At 48.2% G+C, this 26765-nt stretch overlaps 3 protein-coding genes across 3 annotated transcripts in view; 2 read left to right on the top strand and 1 right to left on the bottom strand.

The window, feature by feature from the left end:
- Positions 1–26765, bottom strand: part of LOC310852737 (PC-esterase domain-containing protein 1B-like) — a 390021-nt gene that overhangs the window by 332553 nt on the left and 30703 nt on the right. Inside the window, exons 5-9 of the mRNA XM_083756665.1 lie at positions 25783–26006; positions 24583–24784; positions 22381–22621; positions 21068–21472; positions 18302–19797 (exon numbers count right to left, since the gene is read on the bottom strand). Of these exons, the coding sequence (XP_083612791.1) occupies positions 19601–19797; positions 21068–21472; positions 22381–22621; positions 24583–24784; positions 25783–26006 (1269 nt within the window). The 3' untranslated portion in view covers positions 18302–19600. The remainder of the gene's footprint in view (positions 1–18301; positions 19798–21067; positions 21473–22380; positions 22622–24582; positions 24785–25782; positions 26007–26765) is intronic.
- LOC310852840 (putative N-acetyltransferase camello) lies at positions 1419–5106 on the top strand. The gene is made up of 2 exons (XM_083756956.1): positions 1419–1523; positions 3492–5106. Exon 2 carries the CDS (start codon positions 3546–3548, stop codon positions 4209–4211), a length of 666 nt encoding a protein of 221 aa, XP_083613082.1. The 5' UTR covers positions 1419–1523; positions 3492–3545; the 3' UTR covers positions 4212–5106.
- On the top strand, positions 7418–14123 carry LOC310852839 (N-acetyltransferase family 8 member 3-like). The gene is made up of 2 exons (XM_083756955.1): positions 7418–7882; positions 11658–14123. The coding sequence occupies exon 2, from the start codon at positions 11682–11684 to the stop codon at positions 12351–12353; it is 672 nt and encodes a 223-aa protein (XP_083613081.1). The 5' UTR covers positions 7418–7882; positions 11658–11681; the 3' UTR covers positions 12354–14123.

Below are 26765 nucleotides of genomic sequence, written 5' to 3'. Positions count from 1 at the left end.
TTTTGGATTTGGTGGTTTTTTCCAGATAGGTGGTGGGATCTGTTTTTATAGGTTTGTAGGCAGGATCTTGGAGTAGCTTTGATAGTTTTGCTTGGTAGTCCGATGTGTTCATCACCACTGTGGCATTACCTTTGTCTGCTGGGAGAATGATTATGTTGTTGTCTTTCCTCAGGTTGGTGAGTGCTTTCTGTTCTTCTTTGTGTAAATTGCTTCTGGGTGGTTTGCTGGAGCAGAGGATGTTGGTGACTTCAAGTCTGATTTTATTGGCTTCGTCTGGGTTGAATTTGGTTAGGCTAGCTTCGACTCCGCATATGATGTTTTCCGTGGGGATGCGTCTCGGGGCGACTGCAAAGTTGAAACCTTTGGAGAGTACTTTGGTTTCAGTTGTGGTGAGGATCCTGTCTGATATGTTATGTACTGTTTGTTTCATGGGTTGCTGTGGAGGGTGGCCGGGCTTCTGGCGTTTCTCTAGTTTGTGGAGTTTGTTGGTGTGTGTGTCTGTCTTATGTGAGGTCTCCGTTTCAGCTCTCCAGACGGCTAGTTGTTTGCATTTGTCCCAGAGTGCAGGGTGGATTTTGTTACAGAGTTTGAGGTGAAGAGTGAGTAGATCTTTGTTGGTTTGGTCTAGTAGGTATCTTTTCTTGTGTAGTTCGTTTCTGATTAGGGATAGTTCAGTTCGTTTCAGGATCCTTTCGGTGGCTGGGGTTTTAGAATGGAATTTAAGTTGGAAGCATGTGGGAATTAATTTGTTGTCTCGGCAGTTGCGTAGGAACAAGAGATCACATAAGATGGTGGCTCTTCGGACTTCTAGTTTCTCGTAGGTTCTTGTCAGCTGGAAGGTTTCCTCCCCGTAGAGGTAAGATATTTGCTTTCGTAGATTTTCACGGGTACAGGAATGCAGGTTTTGGTGTCCTCGGGTGTCTTCCCGTGTAAAAGTTGGGGTGTCTAGGCGACGTTTCGACGAGGTCTCACTCGTCATCTTCAGCCTGAAGATGACGAGTGAGACCTCGTCGAAACGTCGCCTAGACACCCCAACTTTTACACGGGAAGACACCCGAGGACACCAAAACCTGCATATTCATATATATATATATATTCATAAACACACAATATACATATTATATATATACATTAAAAAATTCTCATATATATTTGTATGTATACTTCCAGATATATTTATAGTTCATATCTATATAGATAGAGATATGCGCACTTCATATATAAAGATATATAATACAGTAGGTCTCTTAAACTCTATGGTTCCCACCATAGAGAGGGCCAAGCCCTTCCTTCCCCCCCCCCGCCCGCTAATTGGCGGCGGAGTCGGGAGAGCCCGCCCACCGCGCGGAGAGACGAGGCTCCTCCCCTTCCCCCTCCTTATAAGCCTCCGTCTCCCTGCGCCGTTCTGTGCTCGGGTGTTTTTCCCCGCCCCCTAAGGTCACGTGGTGCGGGGAGGCCCGTCTCCGGAAGCGACGTCATCGCCAGGCGCAGGGTGGCGTGGGGCGCAGCTGCCGGGGGAGAAGGTGAGGCGGCGGGGCCGCGGGGGTTGCTATGGCGACGGGGGTGGGGTGGGGGGAGGCCCGTCGCCCTCTGGGGTGGGCGAGGGAGGCCGCCTGGAGGGTCTGGGCGGAGGGAGCCCCTCAGGCAGCGAAGCCAGCGCTGCCCATGCAGTGTCCGGCCAGGTGGACCCCCAAAATAATGGGGAGACCACCCCCAAAAGGCAGGGCCTGAGAGCAGCAGCAACAGCAGCGCTGCCCCCTCTTCCCATTCCCAGAGGAGTTTCGTCGACTCCAGAAGTGGAAACAGCCTTCCTGGCTGCTGCCATTATTATTATTATTATTATTATTATTATTATTTATTAGATACGATAATCTTTGCTGTCATTGTCCCATACAGAACAACGAAATTGAAAAAAATCTACATCAGGCATTCAAAAACCAACAAACCAGCTATCCCAGCCTGGTTAGCCCCCTAAAAATTCTGATACCCCATAATTAAATACAATATGTTCCCACAGAGACTACTTTACACTGCGTTTAAAACCATAATCGCATTATATAATATTATTATTACTATCACTCTTTTTATTTGTTTGTTTGTTATTGCATTATAGTTATTAGCCACACCTTGTGCATGACTTGCAGTATTTTAAGCAAGCCAAGGCATGCGTATATTAAAACAAGGTTTTTTATTTTTTAAAATGGACAACACATAAAAACAAAGGCAGCTCTGCTTTTAAATGTGTTTGTGGGAGGGGAAGTGGGGATTATTGGGGGTTTTTTGTTCTTGCTCTTGTTATGTGTTTTGTGGTGTGTGTGTTTTTAAAAAAATTGGTTTTTATGTTGCGAACTGCCCTGAGAGGTAAGGGTAAAGTGCGGTATGCAAATTAATTAAAAGCAAGCTGACTAAAATAAAAAATGCAAAAAGTGTTGGGGTTATGCGCTCCCTCAGTTTGTCCAGTCCTCTTCTAAAGCTTTCCCAAGCTGGTGTCCATCAGCACATCTTTCACCTGTAAGCTTCATGTGATTTGTTGCTGTTCCAAATGGGAACTGCAGGATTAACATGGATAACCTAATGATGATTGTGCCAACAAAACAAAACAAATCAGCAGTAGGACCACACCCTAGTGCTGGCACTTGCTTGAGGTACTTCTTAATTAAGACCATTCATCTATCTAGATCAGGGGTAGTCAACCTTTTTATACCTACCGGCCACTAATGCATCTTACTTGATGGTAAAATTTCCTTATCGCCCACCAGCACTCGATGGAAGGAGGATTCAGCTTGTGCCGTAGAAACCCCTTCAGCCCACCTAGAATCCTTAAGTGCATGGTAGGGACCAGGTTGACAACTCCTGATCTAGATGCTTTATATTAGGGATGCCGGTGGCGCTGTGGGTTAAACCACAGAGCCTGGGGCTTGCCGATCAGAAGGTCGGCGGTTTGAATCCCCACGACAGAGTGAGCTCCCGTTGCTCGGTCCCTGCTCCTGCCAGCCTAGTAGTTCAAAAGCACGTTAAAGTGCAAGTAGATAAATAGGTACCGCTCCAGCGGGAAGGTAAACGGCATTTCCGTGCGCTGCTCTGGTTCGCCAGAAGCAGCTTAGTCATGCTGCCACATGACCCGGAAGCTGTACGCTGGCTCCCTCGGCCAATAAGGCGAGATGAGCGCCGCAACCCCAGAGTCGGCCATGACTGCACCTAATGGTCAGGGGTCCCTTTACCTTTACTAACATTTTATATTGTAAGCTGCCTTGAGCAAGGTTTGAACTTTGGAAAGGAGGCATACAAATAAATTGTTGACTGATTGTTGACTGTTTGGTAGGTTAGGCTGAGGGGCAACAACCAGCTCCCAGGGTCACCCAGTGAGCTTTGTGGCCAAGTGGGGATTCCAGTGCTGTTCTCTTCCAGGTCCTTGTCCAACACTCACATACCTCTTTCTCATATGTGTGTTTGTGTGGTAACAACCTTTCCTTTCTGTTTGTTGATTCTAGTGTTCTCCCACTAGCCTGCCTCCTCCAGTGGTGCCCATCTCTGGCCGGTGCACCATGGCGCGTTATCACATCCGCGAGTACCGCCCCGAGGACTACGAGACGGCACGCGACTTGTTTGCCACAGGGATGAGCGAATATGTGCCCACCCTGTGCGTGCACATGCTGAAGCAGCCCTGGCTAATCCTGCTCCTGGCCTGCACCTTCTGCTTGCTGCTGACCAGCTCCAAATCCCTCCTGCTGCCCATCCTGGCCGTCACCCTGCTCCTGGCCGTCGGCCGGCAACTCCTAGGCTACATCTGGTCCATGTACATCGACCACTGCTTGCAGGAGGACCTGCTGGACATCAAGGCTGCTTACCTGGGAGACAAGGGCTCCTGTTTCTGGGTGGCTGAGGCAGATGAGTGTGTGGTGGCCATTGTGGGTGCCAGGCCCTCTGAGGAACACCTGGGAGAGCTCATGTTGAAGCGCATGTCAGTTCGGAAGGACTATCGTGGCCTTGGCATTGCCAAGGCCCTCTGCAGGACAGTGATCTCCTTTGCCCGAGAGCATGGCTACCAGTCTGTGGTGCTGAACACCCTCATGGTGCAGCATGAGGCCCGCGCCATGTACGAGGGCGTTGGCTTCCGCATGTACCACCACTATGTCCTGCCCACCATCTACGGCAGGTTGGCCAACTGCACCGTTTCCAAGTATCGCTATGATATCCCCTCCATGGACTGAGGAGGGAAACCGGGGAGTGGTCACGGTGTCTGCCTGGGTCTGGTCTTTCATCCCATTTGTCCCTTGGGCATTTGGTGCTGTTGATTACGTGGTACCAAGAGAATTGGAAGTGGTTTGTTCTGGTGCTGAGCAAAGGGGTGCAGTTTGCTGCAGAGGGCACTTGACAGCCAAGTTTCAAGGAATTCTAGTAATGAAGGAAACCGTAACTAGTAATATTTCCAGAAGGATCCTTTCCTTTTTGCTTCCAAGGTGCTTGTAAGAAAATGGGAGTCCTGGTTTGGAAGGGGTGTGTGGCTTTACAGGACTGAGTTTTCATTGCTGGAGAAAGTGGGCTTCTCTGGTGGCCTCATCTCAGCACTTCTGAACTTGCACAGAAGCCGCTCTTTGCCTTGTTCCTTGAGAGGACTGTTGCTGGCCCAAGTGGCAAGCGACCGGCCCAAGAGCCAGAGTGCCAGAAGAGACTATTGCTGCTGTCACAAGGGCCTTTGTTCCTTTCTTTTTTGCCTTCTGGGATGGACTCAGGCCTCAGAGTCCCTTCCACCACATCACCTTGATGCAAAGATTTCTGTTTGTTTCCTCAGGGCATACAGCACATGGAGCTCTGCGTCCGACTAAATGTGCAGGAAATTCATTCTTCGTGCTCTTCAATGCAACCCAAATGCTGCTGTTTTCAGATGGAACATAACCTCTTAACTACATTCATTTGAACTAGCTTAATAACTCCAGCAGTTGTCTTTGGCAGAGATCTGTGTCTCTGGTGTGTCCTTTGAGATGTGATCCTACCTGAGGAGATAATGCTTTTCCTTCTTTGCGTTCCCTACATTATGGTCGCAAAATTATGACTACTGTTTCTATAAACCAAGGGCCAAGAATAAATCTCTCCGATACATTTGTACAGGGGAATGTTCTTGCAAGTTTTTCTGCCAAAACAATAATAGCAGTAATTTGTCATTTATATGCTGCCCATCTGACTGGGTTGCCCCAGCCACTCTGGGTGGCTTCCAACAAAAAAACAGTAAAAGCACAATACAGTGGTACCTTGGTTCTCAAACTTAATCCATTCCATTCCAAAACCTATCTAACAAGACTACTGATTCATAAAATGAAAACAATAAACAATGTACTGCAGTCACACAATCAACAGCTGAACTGGGTTCCACACAGAACAAAAACCAGGTTCCAGGCAAAAACAAAAATGCAAAATAAATAGCAAAAACACTAGGGTTAGGGTCAGGGTTACTGTAACACACAAAACGGAAGTGTGGCACTCAGATCAGAAGTGTAACACTCAAAACTGAGCACGTTTGGCTTCTGAAAAATACTTGCAAACTGGAACACTTACTACTGGGTTTGCAGTGTTTGGGTTCCAAGTTGTTTGAGTACCAAGGCATTTGAGAACCAAGGTAGCACTGTACAACATTACGCACTAAAAACTTCCCTGAACAGGGCTGCCTCCAGATGTCTTCTAAAAATCACATAGCTGTTTATCTGTTTCACATCTGCAGAGAGGGTGTTCCACACGGCAGGTGCAACTAACGAAAAGGCCCTTTGCCTGGTTCCCTGTAACCTCGTCTATTGCAAAGAGGGAACCACCAGAAGGCCCTTGGAGCTGGATCTCAGTGTCCAGGCTGGACAATTGGGATGGAGATGCTCTTTTAGGTATACATGGCCAAAGCCATTTAGGGCTTTAAAGGTCAGCACCAACACTTCAGTTTGTCCTCGGAAACACACTAGGAGCCAATGTAGTTCTTTTAGGACTGGTATTATATAGTTCCTGCGGGTGCTCCCAGTCGCCAGTCTAGCTGCCACATTCTGGATTAGTTGTAGTCACCTTCAAAGGTAGCCCCGAAAAAGCAAGACACTTCTGTTAGCCTTGTGGTTGCTCTAGAAAAACGGCAAGAAACAAGAACTGTAGAGTTGGAAGGGACCCCAAGGGTCATCTAGACCAACCCCCTGCAGTGCAGGAATCTCAACTAAAGCATCCACTGCAGATGGCCAGCCAACCTCTGCTTAAAAAGTCCATTCTACTGTCAAGCAGCTCTTGCAGTTAGAATGTTCTTCCTTATGTTTAGTCGGAATCTCTTTGTTTCTTGAAGCTGTTGGTCCAAGTCTTACCCTCCAGAGCAGGAGAAAACAAGCTTGATCCCTCTACTATGTGGTCCCTTTATCTCAATGCAGTCTACACTGACTGGCAGGGGTTCTTCATGATTTCAGAAAGGAGCCTTGCCTAGCCCTACCTAGAGATGACACAAGGACCTTTTGCATGAAATGCAGATGTTCCACCACTGAGCCAAGTGCCTTCCTGTCATAACTGTGTTTCGGGGCAAGGGGAAGGCTGTGTGTGTGTGTGTGTGTGTGTGTGTGTGTGTGTGTGTGTGTAAGAGAGAGAGAGAGAGATGTGTTGTGCATCAATTGGACGCAAGTAAAATGGTCGCCACCTGTATTTTAAAGATCTAAGAGCCTATATTTCCACATTTTGCTGTATGATTCTAAATCTCTGCTGGGCTTCTCTCACCAGCGAATACTTCTGCGAAACCTTGTTCTTGCCATCCAGGAATTCTCCTTTCTATACACTTACATTTTGCACCAACAGAACTAACAGTGACAGGACTCCCACCTGCCACCAGGTGGAACAAGATGGAAGCCCTGAACAAAAGAGTCCCCAAACTTTTATTAGCTGCTAATCCCCATGTTACACCCCCCCCCAAACTACATCATGAAAGGGGAGGTCTGGTGGCAGTAATCTGAGCATCCTGGACCCTGCCCCATGGTTCTCCTTGCCCTCCACCAAACACCCATCAAGTGTAACAAAAGGGATATTTACATTTCCCTGTTTCCCAGCCAAGTTAATCACACCCTTTTGTCTTCATCTGGGTTTGTTATTTCTGGAATGGCTACCTGTCTAGCACTCGGGCAGAGGGGCTGCTGAGTAGCTGAGCTCACAGGTCTATATGAATTTCTGAAGTTTTCCCTTTGAGCCAGTACATAGAGACATTTACCAGTGAATTCTTACATTTGGTATCGTGCAGCAAAGGCCCTTTGAGTAGATAGGAAGAAACTGTGATGAATTGTTTCGTGGGGACAAATCACAAAAGTGATTGTGCTGATTTTTGTAGTGGGCTTCATGTGCATGATATCTGCTGGAGGGGCAAACACCCCCAATCTGTACATAAATTCCTGCAACACTTGTAGCACCTTGAGCTTGGCCAGGTAGCAAACAGACAGACCATCAGTGCAGACCTCTGTGAGCTTTGAGCAAACGAAGGCACCCAGATGGGCTTTTTCCTCCTTAAAAGCTTCAAGGGAGGAACTTCCACATCCTCTTGAAGACGCGTCAGCTTTGCTGCTCAGCTGCCCTTCTCACTGATTGCAAGGGAGGCAGGGAGGCTGTGATGCATGCAGTGGGTGGGATCTGGCATCAAAGCACCCTGCAGGGGCTGATGTGCGGGGGAAGGATCCCTGCTTGACTGGAGGAGAAGGCTGGATCTCTGCTTTGAGCTTGCGTGCAGCCTGCTTTCTGGTTGGCTGCTCCCGGAGGAGGAGGAAGAGGAGAAGAATCGCTTACTGGCAGCTGCCCAGCTTGCAAAACCAAGCTGCAGGCAGGTTAAGGGAGAAGAGAGAAGGCGGATTGGAGGTCCTGCGATCAGGACTGCTCACACACCTGGCAGCAGGTAAGAGAGAGAGAGAGAGAGAGAGAGAGAGAGAGAGAGAGAGAGAGAGGTGTGCACTGGAGGTATCAGGGCTGAGAGTGTTCCACATAAGCAAAGCCTGCTGGACCAGGGCAGCACATAGCTGTCAACCTTCCCTTTTTTGCGGGAAATTCCCTTATTCCAGCGCCGCTTCCCGCTGCTATCCTGGATTGTTAGATATCCCGTAGACTGTCCAGTAGGGACAGGTGAGGCTACTGATCCCTTATTTTCGAGTTTAAAGGTAAAGGGACCCCTGACCATTAGTTCCGGTTGTGGCCGACTCTGGGGTTGCGGCGCTCCTCTCACTTTATTGGCCGAGGGAGCAGGCGTATAGCTTCTGGGTCATGTGGCCAGCAGGACTAAGCCACTTCTGGCGAACCAGAGCAGCACACGGAAACGCCGATTACCTTCCTGCCAGAGCGGTACCTATTTATCTACTTGCACTTTGACGTGCTTTCGAACTGCTAGGTTGGCAGGAGCAGGGACCGAGCAACCAGAGCTCACCCCGCCCGGGGATTCGAACCCCTGACCTTCTGATCGGCAAATCCTAGGCTCTGATTTAACCCACAGCGCCACCCGCGTCCCTCTATTTTCAAGGCTGCTGGTCCCTTATTTTCAAATCTGAAAGTTGACAGCTATGGGCCAGTATCCCACCGAGGCCAGCATCCTAGGTGGCCAACCAGATGCCCATAGGAAGAGTAGGAAACCCTGAGGCGGCCTCGGGTTCAAATCCCGAGTCTCCTATTAAAAAGGCGAGATATAAATGCAATACAGTGACCAGAGACGTGCTTTGCATGCTTAGGTCCCTTGTTTCATGCCTGTCGCATCCGAAGCGAGAGAAACTTGGCTGCAGCACAGCCTGGCCTCCACTGCACAAAAGGGGTAAAGCTTCTGGAACTGCAAATGACACAGCAATAAACCAACCACAAAATGACTCAAAGCCGCCCAGCCTAATCCTGGCAAATGGGGGAGGGAGGAGCGTAGGGAGCAAAGTCTTGTAGCTGCAATGGAATGCAAGAGTAATCTGATTTTCGGGGGGGGGGGAGGGTGTCCTCCCTACCCATCTTAGTTTCTTGTCTTGCATGCCACCAACAGATTACTTTGGGTACCCCCCCTGCCAGTAAATAAAGTTTAATATTTAACCAACTGCTCCTCTGGGTCTCCTTCTGGCCTGTGTCAAAAGGTTTCTTGTTGACCTCTCTCAAAGCACCTCCAGTTTGTTTCCATTTCAAATAATAATCATCATCTATTTTAAAATTAACAGTTTACTTTTAGGGAGGGGGGGTCGGGGTCCGACTGCTACCGCACCAAAAACTTTTCAGCGGTCCCCCCCCCTCACCAAAATGTATACGTAAAAAATGAGTTTTGTAACACCACCCAAAATGTGTGAGTCCCCTCCCCCCCCCTTTTCTTTTAAGGGATTGAAAATACTGGAGGTGATTGGAAGGTCTTTTGCAAAGCAACTTTAAGAACTGGAGTTATTGCCCTACCCAGTTTTGCTCATCACTTGGGCTACTTTGACATGAACCTGACCCTCCTCTCAAGGGTTTGCCATGGGTCTTGGTGGTCCCAAGCCCCCAAAAGTCTACCCACTCCTTGAATAGACTGTCCTATTGGCATCTGTCTGTTTTGGGTGATGATGGAGGAGTGTGCTGTTTTTAGATATCTGGCTTTAGAGCCGTGCTTCTCAATGTATTTGGCGAATACTAAAACCCACTCCCAGGGGCCTCCCACCCGACCCTGTCAAAAGCATTATTCTGAATAGCGGCTTGCACGACCCACTAAGGAAGAGAATAACCCAATAAAGTTCAAAGCTGTCACAGCTAATTGCACCTTTGTTAGGGGTGCCATACATCCAGAATTTCCTGAACATACATGGAATACTGCAGTCGGAAGCAGTGTCTGGGCAGAAATCAGTTAAATGTCCGGTGAAATCTGGATGTATGGGAACCCATGTCTGCAGTATCGTATTTGCTGCCAATTTTTTTGAAGTTCATTTAAACTTTGGGCAAAAAAAAAAAAAAGCTCAACAACTCTTGTGTCCGGATTTTTTCACTCTTTGAAATATGGCAACCCTTCCTTTGTTCAAAATCCAATTGAAGCTCATTAGTTTAATTAGTTCAACAAAACTGATGAACTTGATCCAGGGATGCCAGCTTTTCAAAGTTTGATAGTCATTTATGCCTCCATGATACATGACGAAGATAAAAAAGATGTTTAAAATGAGTTTATCAAAACGGCCCAAAGCATTTCTGTTAGGGATTATAGAGGCAGAAATCCCACCCCCATCAAAATAAAAATGTTGAAGTTATTTATGTATGTAAGAATAGCAGCTAGGAATTTATACGTGCAGAAATGGAACAAAGGGGGGAAAAGGGGAAAAAAGGGAAAAAATAAAAGGAAAAAAAGCGGGGGGGAGAAGAAATGGAACAAAGAAGTTCCAACCAAAATGGATAAGTAAGATATACAGAACTGGCAAAATTAACAGCAAATAATGATGAGTGTTTTATGGAAGAATTGATTGCTTTTTCAGACTATTTTAAAGAATTACAATAGTACACTGAACTCATGAGCAGGATTTGAGCTATGAGCAACAGAAGTAATTAGATTATAAAATTGTGGTTATGATTCGGTAGATCGAAAATAGGGTGCAGAAGGGGAGAAACAACAACTCTGGGAGAAGGCGTGGGAAGTTGACAAAAATAAAAGACGAAATTGTGTTATGACCGTTTGTGCTAAAAATGTTGAAACTTAATACAATACAATTGAAAAAAGTAATTTATGCCTCCGACGTCCCCCGTGTCTCTTTCTGCCCCCAGGTAATAATAATAATAATAATAATAATAATAATAATAATAATAATAATAATAAAATAAAAAAATAAAAAAAATTATTTATACCCCGCCCTACCCAGCCAAGACCGGGCTCAGGGCGGCTAACACAAGGTATAAAAACAATTGATTAAAATACAACTTGAAAACAAGATTAAAGTACAACATTAAAATGCAGCCTCATTTCAGTAGAAACTCAAATCAAAAACTTTTTGGGGATGAAAACATCAAATCTTCACCAAGGCCAACTATCCATACTGGTCCTACGTGGGCCAGAAAAAAAGCCAGGGAAGTCCCCAAATAGGAGTTCCATCACAGAAGAAAGGGAAAAGGAAAGAGGGGGAGGGGATCAAGTTGATTCCAAGCCAAAGGCCAGGTGGAACAACTCTGTCTTACAGGCCCTGCAGAAAGAAATCAGATCCTGCAGGGCCCTGGTCTCATGAGGCAGAGCGTTCCACCAGGCCGGGGCCAGTGTTGAAAAGGCCCTGCCTCTGGTTGAGGCTAATCTGACTTCCTTAGGGCCCGGGACCTCTAGGATGTTGCTATTTATGGACCTTAAGGTCCTCCGTGGGGCATACCAGGAGAGGCAGTGCCGTAGGTGCAAGGGTCCTAGGCCGTGAAGAGCTTTAAAGGTCAAAACCAGCACCTTGAACCTGATCCTGTACTCCACCGGGAGCCAGTGCAGCTTGAAAAGCACTGGGTGAATATGCTCCCATGGCAGAGACCCTGTGAGGAGCCTCGCTGCAGCATTCTGCACTCGCTGAAGTTTCTGGGACAGCTTCAAGGGCAGCCCCGCGTAGAGCGAATTACAGTAGTCCCACTGCCCCCAAGAGGGACTGCCAATTTAGAGGCTCCCCCAAGCCGCTTGAAACGAGCAATTAGTCCCACCCCAGGAAATCCGACAAGCTGTTTGTTCTGTTTTCCAGGGAGACGAGGAAGGCAAATTCAAGATGGGCGAGTACCACATTCGCAGGTATGAAGATCGGGACTACGAAGCCGCCCGCACAATATTCTCCCGGGGGATCAACGAACATGCTCCTGCAGGTTTCCGGCATGTTCTCTCTTGCCCCCAGACCCACCTGTTGCTCCTGGGCGCGCTCCTTGCAACCTACCTGGGCACCTCCTCCCTTCTCCTTTCCCTCGGTGCCATGGCTGCCCTGTTAGCCGTGGGCTGGATTTTCACAAAGCGCCTCTGGGCGGACTATGTTCACGAGGCCCTCGCCACAGACATGAAGGACATCCGCCAGACCTACCTGGTGCCCAAAGACTGCAGCTTCTGGGTGGCGGAGGCCGGAGGCAAAGTGGCAGGCATCGTCGCCGCCACCCACCCAGAAAACCCATCCCTGCGCGGCAGGGCACTGGAGCTGAAGCGCATGTCTGTGGCAAAGGAGCACCGGGGCCACGGGCTTGGCAAGGCTCTCACCAGGACGGTCCTCCTCTTTGCCCAGGAGAACGGGTACAAGGAGGTGGTTCTGAGTACCTCCATGGCGCAGGTGGCGGCCCATCGGACGTACGAGGGCATGGGCTTCTGCAAAGTCAAAGAGATATGCCCCAATACCCTCTGTAAGCTGTTGCGGTTCTACATCTACATCTACCGCTACGAGATCGGAGGATCTCGCTGACACCGGCAACCCAGAGGGCAGCTGCCTCGCCTCACGGAGGAAGAGATTATGGCCTGTTTGCAGACAGGTGCCAACTAGGGAGGAGGGAGAAAGAAAGTTGATCCGATGAGCCTTAAAAGTGAGCCTACCTAATGTGCACTGATTTGCCAAACATGCACATACTAGCAAAAATAACCAGGGGTTTTTCTCAGCTGGAACTCACCAGAACTCAGCTCTGGCACCTCTCAGGTGGATGCCATTTCCATTACAAGAGAACAAAGAGTTCATGATGAGTTCCGGCACCTCTTTTTCAAGAATAATAGCACTGAAGAAAACCATACAGAAATGCCTTCCAATTTTGCTTTGCCAAAAAATGTGTATATTAGGGAGAGATTCACAACAGGATGTTAGTGAATTTTCAAGAGGATTTTCACAATAAATGAAGGAATGTGCAAACTTGATATGCCGAGTACTGATGACTGGGGAAATTAAATGAAATACTTTATTGTCACTTGTACAACTTGTATACAGTGAGATTACACGAGCACCCCCCACTCAGCTCTCTTTGTCTTAATTCCCCTCGTTTACTAACGCACCCCCACCAAACCTGAAAGTCAGTTGCCCTGTTGTTATCTTTCCTTTCAGCAGCCTAACAGCCCACGGATAGAAGCTGTTCTTTACCCTGTTGGTGCGACTAATCAGGCTTCTATATCTTCTGCCTGAGGGCAGGAGAGCAAGAAAGTGCCGGCCAGGGTGTGAATCATGCCTGAGAATTTTCCTCACTCTCCCGAGGCAACGTTCTTCCACTATTTCATCCAGTAGATTCACGGGACAGCCCATAATATCTTGTGCTGTATTCACCACACTCTGTAGGCACTTCCTATCAGATGATGTAAAACACCGTGATGCAGTATGAAAGGACACTTTCTATTGTGGACCAGTAGAAGGAGATCATAAAATGTTGATTAACATCGTTCTTCCACAATACTCTGAGGAGATGGAGTGTCTGTTGGGCTTTCTTAACCACCTGGGTTGTATTGATTTTCCAAGTAAGGTCTTCACTGAGATAAACTCCTAGGAATTTAAAGGAAGAGACTCTCTCCACACAGCCTTCCCCGATGTACAGCAGGGCTAGTTCTCCTCTCTTCCTCAGAAAGTCCAACACCATCTCCTTTGTCTTGCTGATATTAAGGTGCAAGTTGTTCCCTAGGCATCATGTAGATATTAGACTCAAACTGATATATTTCATGGACTGGTTGGACACACAGGAATAGTGGGAGGAACCAGCTGGGGACCCCCAAGGGAAGAGGGCTCAGAGCCCAGGAATTGGCAATGGGAAGACCGTAAGTGGTCAGAGGGAGAAGATGGGGGGAAGAGGAGGTGTTGGACGCCGAGGAGGCAACAGGGCTTAGTGAGCGGGGAGAGTCTGTGGCAGAGAGAAGACCAGACTCAGTGGCAGAAGCTGAAGCAGGAGAGAAGGGAGGCCAAGAGGCAGAGATGGTGCACAGTCACAGGTGTTTCCCCCTCCTTCGGAGACAAGCTCCCCTCCCCACTGGTCTCCTAGGAGAGGTGTGAAAAGGGTTGAGAAGTGGGCAATGTGCAGGCGCAGTCTCCGATTGCTTGGAAAATACCCTGGAGAGGAAGAAACTTAGGCAGCCGTGGGGAAGTCAGGACCTTCAGTCTCAGCAACTGCTTCATGGGGTCAGGAGCTGCCAGAGATGAGTTGCTGTGCTCATTAGGTCTGACACTCCTGCACAGATCCAGTTTTTGCTAATAAAGTATTAACTCCCAGTTGCTCAGTTTGCTCTTTTCAGAGTCAAGGCCGGCGCTTGGTACTGTATACCTGAAGGAGTGTCTCCACCCCCATCATTTTGCCCGGACACTGAGATCCAGCGCCGGGGGCCTTCTGGCGGTTCCCACATTGCAAGAAGTGAGGTTACAGGGAACCAGACAAAAGGCCTTCTCGGTGGTGGCGGCGCCTGCCCTGTGGAATGCCCTCCCTTCAGATGTGAAGGAAATAAGCAGCTATCCTATTTTTAAAAGACATCTGAAGGCAGCCCTGTTTAGGGAAGTTTTAAATATTTTATGCTGTATTGTTTTTAACACTCGATTGGGAACCGTCCAGAGTGGCTGGGGAAACTCAGCCAGATGGGCGGGGTATAAATAATAAATTTATATTATATTATATTATATTATATTATATTATATTATATTATAATATTATATTATATTATATTATATTATATTATATTATATTATATTATATTATATTATATTATATTATATTATATTATATTATATTATTATAGAAGCTGCATTGGCCTCGCTTAACCAGAGCTCTATTCTCTTCTCAGCAGCTAATTCAAATTAAAGGCCAGGCAGAATAGCTCTGTCTTACAGGCCCGACGGAAGGAGGTTAAATCCTGCAGGGCCCTGGTCTCCTGGGACAGAGCATTCCACCAGGTCGGAGCCATCACTGAGAAGGCCCTGGCCCTGGTGGAGGATAGTCTGACTTCCTTAGGGCCCAGGACCTCTAAACTATGATTATTCATGGACCTGAAGGTCCTCTGTGGGGCAGACCAGGAGAGGCGGTCCCGTAGATACGAGGGCCCTAAGCCATAAAGGGCTTGTAGAGTTGGAAGGGACCCTGAGGGTCATCTAGTCCAACCCCTTGCAATGCAGGAATCTCGTTTGAACTCGTTTGAACTTTGACACTTTACACCAGGAGTCAGCAACCTTTGTCAGCAGGGGGCCGGTCCACTGACCCTCAAACCATGTGGTGGGCCAGACTATATATATATATTTGGGGGGGGGGGGGTGAACAAATTTCTATGCCGCACAAATAACCCAGAGATGCATTTTAAATAAAAAGGCACATTCTACTCATGTAAAAACACGCTGATTCCTATACCGTCCGCAGTGCGGATTGAGAAGGCGATTGGGCGGCATCCTGCCCCCGGACCTTAGGTTGCCTACCCCTGCTTTACACCAATGTGTATGTTTCAGTTAAGGTGGGGTATTGATGCTTATAGTATTTTTAACCTGGCTGGTAAGTTCCAACCCTCTCTAAACTCCCCACCTGCCTTCTGTTTTTCTCCTCTATTCTTTGTTCAAATCGATTGTTAAAAACTGGAAAAAAAGCAGGCCAAACTGAAAAAAGTCCAGCTTGCCTGTGAGTCTCTGGGGGCCTCCACTGCATAGCTGTCAACTGTCCCTTATTTGGCGGGAAAGTCCCTTATCCCAGCACTGTGTCCCGTTGCTGTCCCTTATTGATGATGTCCCTTAAATTTCCCGGGTTTCAAAGGAAACAGCTCCTCTCCCTGCCTGCCTGCCAGCCAGGGAGGAGGGAGGCTCCAACTGTGTTGCTTGGCTGTGTTGCTCACCCAATAAGGAGTCTAAGAATGACTGGGGGGGTGGAGCTTGCATGCCTTGTGCCGATGAAATCAGCCGTGTTGCCTGGGGAATCGCCTTTGCTCAGCGCTTCCCAGCGGAGAGGTGACGGTGGTTTCCCTTGCTGCATCCCCTTTGCCGGGTTGCTGCGCTGTGGGAACCACCGCTTGAGGCTTCGTTTGGCTGCTGGCTGGGCTTTCTGCCTTTGGCTCGGAGGGGCTCAGAAGTTGAACATACCTGTGCTTGGAAAATCCCTTATTTTGGCTGCTGATCCCTTGTTTTCGAGGCTGCTGGTCCCTTATTTTCAAATCTGTAAGTTGACAGCTATGCTCGTGTAGGATTCTTGGAAGGAAATTTTGAACAGAGGCGGAGGGGGGGACCAGATGAGTTAAACCCAAATGCAGACCACCTGTCTGGCTCTCTGAACAATTTAATGGGCCAGCTTGGTCTGAGGCAGGACCAGCCAGCAGCCCATCGTAAAGCTGGCATTTTGGGGTTGGCACAGTTCCAAAAGGGGGTTCCTCATGCAGCCTGCTACAAGATCATTTTTAGCTGGCGACGCTGCCAGGGATTTTACCTGGGACCCTCTGGGAGTAAGCCAGTGTTAAGGCTCAAGGGTCCTTCCCTGGCCATGCTCTGGAACGGAAACCCTTCTCCATAATGTCTGGTGGTCCTTGGGGGGGGGGGCAGTGCAGGGGCCCTCAGGCTCGAGCTACTGTGTGGAAAAGACTTCAGGTCCCACGCTGGTAAGTTAACGCCACATAGGGCCTCCACTTCCCCCGGTGTGGCTCACAGCGCCCACAAGCCTGGAAATTGGGTGGAAGATGGAGGAAAGGGGGGGACAAGAGGGCGGGTGCTTGTGTGAGCAGGCGTGTCTTTGCGCCACCCACTTTTTGCTCCGCCCTTTGACTCTCCCCTACTCAAATGCAATGGTGGGGATGCAAGAGAGGGCCTTCTCGGTGGTGGCTCCCAAACTTCAGAACTTCCTCCCTAGAGAAGCTCTACTGGCTCCCTCCATATTGTCCTTCCACTGGCAGGTGGAGACTTTCTTGTTCCAACCAGCTTTGGGGAACTGACTTTTTTTTTTTTAAATGAAAGGGCTATTAATGGGGGGGGGGGTTAGCCACACCTTTAAGAAATCTGTATTTTGCATTGTTTTACTTTGACTATTTTTACAAACCCTAACAATCCCGTCCATTGTTTGAATAAGATGGCTTGTCCCTTTAAAAAAAAAATCACCCTATAGTATATAAACCTGTGATTGGAAACACCCAGTATCAGTCTTTAACATCAGCGGTAACATCTAGGAATGTTTCAGCTCTGTTCTTGAATTTGTTTAAAATCTAAAACAGCTTATCTTGTATTCCTTTCTTTGAATTTGTGCCACTTAGGTTTTTTAAACCTTTTTGTAAAGGCAACACTAGAATTTCCAGAGCTGAGTCCTCAACTCCTTCTTACTGTGCTTTGCTCCCTTTAAGCTGGGCTTTGTCTAAAACTTGCCATTTAGGTTTTCAAACCTTTTTTGTAAATTCAGTATTAGAAACTGTACCTTTGAGTCCTTAATCCTTTATTACTGCGCTTTGCTTCACCTAGGTCGAGCTAGGATTAGAATACTTCAGAATTTTTGGGAGTTCTACCCCCTTTCTTTGAATTTTGGTCATTTAAGGTTTATGATATTTCTATTTCCTTCTGAGGAAACTGAATAGTTCAGTGTAACAAGGTTTGTAGCCGGCATCCCATTAAGGCTTTGTTCAATTTTAGGTTTTTTATAATTTTTTCATTAAACTTTTTGATTTTTATTATTTAGTTTATTTTCATAAGGTAATATTTCTAGTCGATTATTTCTCGTTTCAGGGATTTTCACGGTATTTCATTTGTTTTGTACAATTTCTCGGTTCTGTGACTGTCTTTTTTATATGTTCTTGGCTTTTTGCGGTTCATCTGTGTCGTTTCAATTTGTGCAAACCGTCTCGCAAAAAAGGTGGGATGCATTAAAAAAAATGTACCGTATTTTTCGCTCTATAAGACACACCAGACCACAAGACGAACCTAGTTTTTGGAGGAGGAAAACAAGAAAAAAAATATTCTGAATCTCAGAAGCCAGAACAGCAAGAGGGATCGCTGCGCAGTGAAAGCAACAATCCCTCTTGCTGTTCTGGCTTCTAGGATAGCTGCGCAGCCTGCATTCGCTCCATAAGACGCACACACATTTCCCCTTACTTTTTAGGAGGGAAAAAGTGAGTCTTATAGAGCAAAAAATACGGTAATAACCCCCACCCCAAAGGCACTTTAACTCTCGGCTTTTGAGTCCCTCTTCTCCCATGAACTTGTTTCACACCACTCTCGGTTCTCCACCTGTAAAATGGGGACATTTTCACTACAAAGGCAAACAGCCCTCCTCTGAACAGAAAGACAAAAAGACAATTACCAACCACACTTTTATTATTTCCTTTCAGAGAGGAAAATGCTGCCTTTGCGAAACAGCTTTTTCCTCCTCAAGAATCTGTTCTCCTTTCAGGTAATGCATTTCATTCCAACAGACCCCAGCTGGGTTAGGAGATAAGAATTCCCCCCCCCACACACACACACACTGCCTCACCTTGAGGCTTTTAAAAAACATTATACATTCAGACTGGAAAAAGCTCTCTTCTTTGGAGTCATTTTGGGCAGCTTGCCTGACCCCGTGGGGAGGTCTCTGGAGCGAGTTCTTGCATAGCTTTAGTCTATCTTAGTGGGGCTTATGCAGGAGACCTGCCCACTAGACCATGCTCCCGAGACCCTAGTGCAAAAGACTATTTTTCTGTATACAGTCATGTTCCCGTGTAGAGGAAGAAGCGGAGTCAGGTGTGCTGGGAGGGAAAATGAAGATACTTCTAGTAACAGTCCATCCTTTGTGGATTCACAAGCGGGGCTCACCTGGGCAGGTGCGTCGCAGGTTGGAAAATGCAAAGAGGTGGCACATTTGCCCCCCCCCAAACCCAGCATCTGCCTACCCACCCACCTGCCCACCCTACGGGTGCAATGTGGAAATGGGCTTCCTGTGGTTGCTGAATGAAAATGCAGCCACGTTCTCAAAGACAGATGGGAGCACAGCCCAAACTCAACTCTCTGGGGAAAGTCCAGAGGGTCCGATAGGAACGTGCAGAGGGCCACATTCGGCTCCCACTCCCCACTGCTTCAAAGGCAGTCTGTTCCACCTTCCACGGCGGGGAGATAGCAGGGGGCTTTGAGAAAGAAGAGTTTCCACCCAGCCTTGCTACTGCCCTGGGCGAGACGGAATGAATTTCATGGGGAATTTAAAAATCCTGGCCAAAACAACCCAGGCGGTTTGTGCCGATATCAACAGATCACCTGCAGCTCATCCCACGACTAGGGGCAGATCCCCAACACACCTTTGAAGCACATGACTGTCCCAAAAGCATTCTGGGAACTGTAGTTTAAGCGCCCTGTAGGTCTGTGAGCAGGGGAACTACAGTTCCCATGGGTCATTTGGAGTGGTGAGCTTTAAAACGTGGGCAGAATGCACTTCGAATGCCTGGTTTGTGTCTGAGATTGGACTACCGAGCTTGCTTTTCAGAGCCGGTTGCGAAGATACCCTTTTTCCACAGGACGGGCGGTTGAGGTGAAAAGGTAGCAGTGTCCGGACTGGGTGGGGGCCAACCCCGGGTTCAGAAAGACGGTCCGGCCCCCACTTGGACCATGTGACCATAGGGTGTCCAATAGCAGACTGGAGATCAAGCGGCGCGTCCTTCCACTATGTGCACAGAAGCCCTTGACACCCACAGGCAACCCCCCCCCCCAAAAAAACCCATCCCCAGTCCTGACATGTAAGGCTGCTGCCTGCAAGAGAAGAACATTCAAGGCTGTCGGAGCCCCTGCTAAGAGCGAGAGGGGTGTCTCCAGACGTATCTTGACCTTTGGGGGTGACGCCAAGCGTTTCTGCCGCGCCCCCGCCACGGCCTGCCGTAGGGGTGGGCTTCTTCGCGCTGCTCGTAGGGGTGGTACTGTATGAACTCGGGGCGCCGCCTTCGCCTGGAGCGCCTGACCAGTGTGGGAATAGGGGAGCCGTAGGTTTCTGGAGGAAAGCGAGAAAGGGGTCAGAGTGGGGAAGCAGAGCGGGCACAGAAAGTAAAAGCAGCAGGATCTCCCAGAATAAGCTGCACAATTGAGACATGTGAGCTCAGGATGCAGCCCTCTGGAGGCTTAGGAAATGTATGTACCGCTTTCAGCAGCTGAACTGGTTACCAGTCTCTGTTCTAGGCAGGGTGGATAAAAATCAATGGTTTTGTGTGTGTTTTAAAAAGGATTTTTTTGATTTAAATCGGATTTTTAAAAAAATAATAAAATGCTTTGTAGGGGAAATCTTTCTAAAGATAATTTTCTATTTAAGTTACAGTATAGTCCAAAGGCTATACATCAGAAAATAAGGATTAGTTTTAAGTTTTTCATGTGCGCTAAAACTCAGTTGCTTTATCTGCTGAAACCCCTCCTCTTATATTTATGGGATGCTAACTGTATTTTTGGGACGCGGGTGGCGCTGTGGGTAAAAGCCTCAGCACCTAGGGCTTGCCGATCGAAAGGTCGGCGGTTCGAATCCCCGCGGCGGGGTGCGCTCCCGCTGCTCGGTCCCAGCGCCTGCCAACCTAGCAGTTCGAAAGCACCCTCGGGTGCAAGTAGATAAATAGGGACCGCTACCAGCGGGAAGGTAAACGGCGTTTCCGTGTGCGGCTCTGGCTCGCCAGAGCAGCGATGTCACGCTGGCCACGTGACCCGGAAGTGTCTTCGGACAGCGCTGGCCCCTGGCCTCTTGAGTGAGATGGGCGCACAACCCCAGAGTCTGGCAAGACTGGCCCGTACGGGCAGGGGTACCTTTACCTTTAACTGTATTTTTATGGGGCGCGGGTGGCGCTGTGGTGTAAACCACTGAGCCTAGGGCTTGCCAATCAGTAGATTGGCAGTTCGAATCCCCGCGATGGGGTGAGCTCCCATTGTTTCATCCCAGCTCCTGGCAACCTAGCAGTTTGAAAGCACGTCAAAGTGCAAGTAGATAAATAGGTACCACACCGGCGGGAAGGTAAATGGCAGGTGCTTGTGCGGGTAAATATGCTCTCACAGCCATCTCCTGCCACTTCTGTTTGCGCAGTGTTATTTACTCAGCTGAGTAGAGCGTGCTCCAGCTTCTGAAGGCTACTGAAGCTGTGGGTCACTGGAGATCGCCCGGCTTACTGGCCAGTGGGCTGAAGCCAGCTGGGGGCTTGCAAATCGCCCCCATTCCCTTGGATGCATCCCAACAGTGGGCTCCTAGACGTATCTCAGAGGGACAACGGTGGTTTGCAGGGACATACCTGGGGAAAAGGGGCCGTTCCAAACCCCACCCCTGCGGCTGAAGGAACCATTCCAATGGTCACTAAACTGGGGGTCAGGAGTGAGCTGTCCATCGTCGGGTGGACAGTCGTGACAGTCCAATCCGCCCCCTGGCCCGTCGTCGTACGGATTGCTGTGGTGCTCAAACGGCGGGTGGGCAGGAAGGAGCCAGCCATCGTGGGGCGAGGGGTCCTGGGGGTTGTATTCGAATCCAGGCACAGGTATGTTGCCATAGGGAGTGCCATAGTTGTCAGAGGCTTCTCTGTCCACACGGAGCTGCCTAACAGGCGCGTCACCAGCTGAGAAGAAGTCACGGCACAACTGGGGTGTGGAGGACAGCTGAGGGGAAGCTGGCTGATCTGCTGAAGTCCCGTTCCAACCAATCCCTGCAAAGCGAGAGGCCATTATTCTGGGGGAAATCACACCTGTCGTTCTTTGCAAGAAGCTCAGCACCAACAGCACGTTCTGTGGAGTGCACGGGGTTGGTCTAGATGACCCAAGTGGTCCCTTCCACTGCTACAATTCTAGGATTCTAGAGCCATTATCCCAAGGGGCACAAAGGACGACTTCCTGGTCACCCACTCACACACAACCCCCCGAAAGCAACTCTCACGAGTCCCTGGTCCCAAATTTTTTTACACATCACTTCGGAAGACAGGCAAACTAATCCCAGTGTACTGGAAGCAAAGATCACCAGCGTTGAAGCAATGATTCTTCAACACTGCATGTTGGACTTGGTCATGTTGTGTGGATGCCTGATGATTGTCTTCCAAAGGAACTACTCTATTCCGAACTTAAAAATGGAAAGCGTAACGCTGGTGGTCAGCAAAAGAGGTTTAAAGACTCTCCCAAGGCAAATCTTTTAAAATGTAGTATAAACACTGACAATTGGGAAACACTGGGCTGCGAGTGCTCCAGTTGGAGAACAGCCTTAAAGGTGTCATGGGCTTTGAAGACACTTGAACTCAGGACACAAGGGAGAAACGTGCTAAGAGGAAGGCACGCTTGGCAAACCCTCACCGTGATCAACTCCCGCCCGGAAACCAATGTCCCCACTGTGGAAGGACGTGTGGGTCCAGAATTGGCCTCCACAGTCACTTACAGACCCACTTTTAAAAAATCTTACTTTTTACAGTCTTTCACGGCTACAAGCGATCGCCAAAGAAGCAGCAGCAGTGAGTAAAGCCCCAAATCCCCCTTCTCAAAAACTCTTTTACAGCTATAGTCTTCCGGACCTTCTGCAATCTCTGCCTTCCAATCCAGCTCTTCACCTGTTCTTGAGCCACACGCTCACCTGTGCCGGACTTCCTCTTCTCAAGCTCGACTCCCCAGGAATCAGCAATGTAGGTCAGCAGGTATCTGGTAATAAACCGGTGCGCCAAGAAGTTCCAGTGTACCCCGTCTTCAATGCGGAGATCGTCCACAAAGCGGAAGAAGAAATGAAGGTCCAGGACGTCGAACCCGTAGCTGCGGGCGAGGATGGCGCCGTAGAAGTTGGCTTCAATCACATCCACGGGAGTCGCTTTTTCTACATCCTGCATTATTTATTTATTTATTTTATTTCATAGCATGCATACAATGCTTGATTGTGTAAGAAGAAAAACAAAACAAGTCCCAAACAGTCTACAAAAAAGATAAAATAAAATTCATCAATAGGAAAAATTAACCACAATAATGCAAGACTTTCTAAAAGTTAAAGACGCAAAAGATTAAAAAAAAGAAAAGGTTAAAATTCACATCAGTTTTCTAAGCATCTGGGTAAGCAATAGGTGCCTACCTATTGATATCAGGCAGGTGGCTGAAAAGAATATGGATATGTCATCGGCCTGGGATGTTCCACATTAAAAGATTGAGTTCTTACAAATGCGGAAGAAGTACTAATGGTATACCCTTCAACATTTCTCCAATGAAAATAGGGACATCCCATAAATAACAACACTTTGGAGGTCCCGAGCCCCAAGGAGGTTAGATTGGCCTCAACCAGGGCCAGGGCCTTTTCAGCACTGGCCCCGACTTGGTGGAATGCTCTTGTCACAACAGACTAGGGCCCTGTGGGATTCAACATCTTTCGGCAGGGTCTACAAGATGCAGCTGTTCCGCCTGGCCTTTGGGGATGGACTCAACACCCCCCGCCCCCATTTATTTATTTATGGAACGCCTTATAAGGGATTTTGCATATATATTTTCCCTCGGCTCTTTTTGCTGGCCCATGTAGGACCAGCATGGATAGTTGGCCCCGGTGAATATTTGACGTTTTCTCCCCTTATGGCTTTGATCTATAGCCTACCACTAAAATGAGGCTGCATTTTAAACTGCATTTTACACTGTATTCTAACTTATATTTTAATGTTTTTACTGTACTTATATTTCGTGTTAGCTGCCCTGAACCCGGTCTTAGCCAGGGAGGGCGGGGTATAAAAATATTGTTTTTGTTGTTGTTATTTTAAGAAGGATCAAAAGGGGAACACCAGGAAATAATCTTAACTAAGAGATTCAAACAAATCTGCAAACTAACTTCCAACTATAGTGAGGAGAATCTGCTCTGCTGCATCACTTACTTGAGCGAAAGAAGGATGATACTTATTCAATATATCCTTTCCTACAATCTTAAACCACAGAGCCTAGGGCTTGCTGATCAGAAGGTTGGCGGTTCGAATCCCCGCAACGGGGTGAGCTCCCGTTGCTCAGTCCCTGCTCCTGCCAACCTAGCACTTTGAAAGCACGTCAAAGTGCAAGTAGATAAATAGGTACCGCTCTGGCGGGAAGGTAAACGGTGTTTCTGTGCGCTGCTCTGGTTTGGCAGAAGCGGCTTAGTCATGCTGGCCACATGACCCGGAAGCTGTACGCCGGCTCCCTCGGCGATTAAAGTGAGATGAGCGCCGCAACCCCAGAGTTGGTCACGACTGGACCTAATGGTCAGGGGCCCCTTTACCTTTACCCTTTTACCAACCAAGAAAGGGACGCGGGTGGCACTGTGATCTAAACCACAGAGCCTCTTGGGCTTGCCAATCAGAAGGTCAGTGGTTTGAATCCCCGCGACGGGGTGAGGTCCCGTTGCTCAGTCCTTACTCCTGCCAACCTAGCAGTTCGAAAGCACACCAGTGCAAGTAGATAAATTCCGGCGGGAAGGTAAACGGCATTTCTGTGTGCTGCTCTGGTTTGCCAGAAGCGGCTTAGTCATGCTGGCCACATGACTCAGAAGCTGTACGCCGGCTCCCTTGGCCAGTAAAGCGAGATGAGCGCTGCAACCCCAGAGTCGTTCATGACTGGACCTAACGGTCAGGGGTCCCTTTCCCTTTACCATCTTTAACATTCCCACATGTTGGAGGGAGGGCGCGGGCATAGCTGTCGTTTTCCTTTTTTAAAGGGAAATTCCCTTATTCTGAATAGGATTTCTCGCAAGAAAAGGGAAAAGTTGACAGCTCTGGGCTCTGGGACAGGTTGACACCCCACCCCGCCCCGCCCCGCCCCGGGTGGGAGCTGGCCCCCCAGTCACCTCAGCTGAGCAGTAGTCTCCCTCCATCTCTTTGTAGAGGGCTCCAGAAGGCTCTTTCCGAATGGGGAGGGCCGTGTTCCAGATGGCAAGGCAGGTCTGAGGAAGGACCTGATCCAGCCTCTCAAAGAGCTTCTCCAGGTTGAGCTTGTACTGCTTGATGGCCTTCGGCAGCCGAAGCTTCCTGGCCACCTTCTCTTGGTACCTGCATGGAAGAAGGGAGACCGTCAGGATCTTGGTGGGAAGACACAAAAGGATAACAGCACTGGTCGTGGCCAAGAAAGCTGAAGGGTGCCAGGGTGGATTTAATTTAAATCAAATTGATTTAAATCGCGAGTCAGTAAGACTTGATTTAAATCATTTTTCTTTTTTACAGAAAGACTCATTCTTGCTGGTATAACCTTAATATTTACAACCAGATGGAAGGTTTCATTTTTGGAATAATAACATTTTCAGAGTAGTTTTTACAGTTATATCAAAAGTTACTGATTTGGTTATAATTATTAGAAATACACAGGCAGGTCATTATGAAATTGTTGTGAGGTTTCACTGTTTATATTTAGACAACTGTTCTGCTGTGCTTTATTGGAAGGAGGAAAATAATCATTTCCTTAATAAAAATTTAAACAATTTAACTAAAAAGTCAGATACTGAATCCTTATGAAAGTTACTATAAAATATCTTACAAGGTAACAACAACCACGCACGCACACACACACACACACACACAAACAAACAAACAAACACACACCTGGTCTCATGTTCCCTTGATTTTCAAACCTGGGCAGATGTGAGTATAAACAAAAGGGTATTTCCCCAATTCTCCATCCTCCAACATGGGATCATGTTTGGTAATCAACCAAATAATAAGGCTGTTTTGGAGACCACCCGTGGAGGAGTTTGCCCACCGCATCTCTGCATGACTAACTGCTCCAGCGGTTATTTTTTAAGGAGAGGGAAGCACAGTTTTTCTGCTGAGTCCCTGCAAAAGGCAGCAACAAAAGCATCCCAAATCTCAGCTGATGCAGAGACATATGAGGTTTCTGGTCAGGGATCAGCAACGAAGGGCTGGATAACACAAGGCAAGAGGCCGCAGGATCACAGCAAGAGCCCAGCACCCAGTTTCCAAGCGTAGGTCAGCCAGATATCTCAGAGAAGCCCACACACGGAAGCCGCATGGTGCCACAGGTAAGTCCCCCTTACCTGTTGAGGTCCCAGAGGCAGGAATTGAAGATGACCACGTCCGGTTTCGGCTCTCTTTGGAGGTCGTCCAAGATTTCCTCCACGTAGTCCGAATAAACGCGGGGAATGAAGTAGCATCGCACCAGGTGGTGATCCGAGCGGAACTCGCGCACCTCCTGGTATCTGTTCCCGCAGCCTAACCCACTATATTTCACCAGTTTATCATTGGCAAAAGACGGTTCTCCCTGCAAGTAGAGATCAGGATCTACACAAGGCCTCTTTTGCAAGCACCTTGCAGCCAACCCATTACTGCGGGACTGCCTCTCCTGGTATGCCCCGCGGAGGACCTTAAGGTCTACAAAAAACAACATTTTGGAGGTCCCAGGTCGCAAGGTGGTTAGATTGGCCTCAACTAGGGCCAGGGCCTTTTCAGCACTGGCCCCGACTTGGTGGAACGCTCTGTCACAAGTGACCACGACCTTGCGGGATTTGACATCTTTCTGCAGGGCCTGCAAGACAGAGCTGTTCCGCTTGGCCTTTGGTTTGGACCTCACTCTGACCCTTATGTTGCCCTCCCCTTATGGTCTTGATCTATCAGCTACTTTTAAAATGAGGCTGCATTTTAAATTGCATTTTAACCTGTATTTTAAATTCCCCCCCCCCCCCAATTATGTTTTTACTGTGATTTTATTGGTGTTAGCCGCCCCGGGCCCAGCTCTCGGCAGGGAGGGCGGGGTATAAATAAAATTTACTATTTACTTTACTACTACTCCTAGAAGTCTCAGTCCAGAGAACCACAGAATGAGGGGTCTCAGTTGGTCAACAGGCACCTAACCCCCCCTGTTTCCATCCTACTGCCAAACAGAACTGTCCAACCAATCAGACTCCCCCCTCTAAGTATAGACAGGGACTGCTGTGCCTGAATAAAAGGAGTTGCCCAGAAGGAAAAGTTATTGATCAGGACAAAAAAAATTCCTTCCAGTAGCACCTTAAAGACCAACTAA

The sequence above is a fragment of the Podarcis gaigeae genome (assembly GCF_964106915.1).
Source record: "Podarcis gaigeae genome assembly, chromosome: 9".
NCBI lineage: Eukaryota > Metazoa > Chordata > Lepidosauria > Squamata > Lacertidae > Podarcis > Podarcis gaigeae.
Note: the sequence above shows the minus strand (reverse complement) of the source record. Positions and strands in the feature narration are given on the sequence as shown.

Excerpts from the sequence above, each read along its gene's own strand:
- LOC310852839 (XM_083756955.1), top strand. The coding sequence starts at position 11,682 with ATGGGCGAGTACCACATTCGCAGGTATGAAGATCGGGACTACGAAGCC.
- LOC310852840 (XM_083756956.1), top strand. The coding sequence starts at position 3,546 with ATGGCGCGTTATCACATCCGCGAGTACCGCCCCGAGGACTACGAGACG.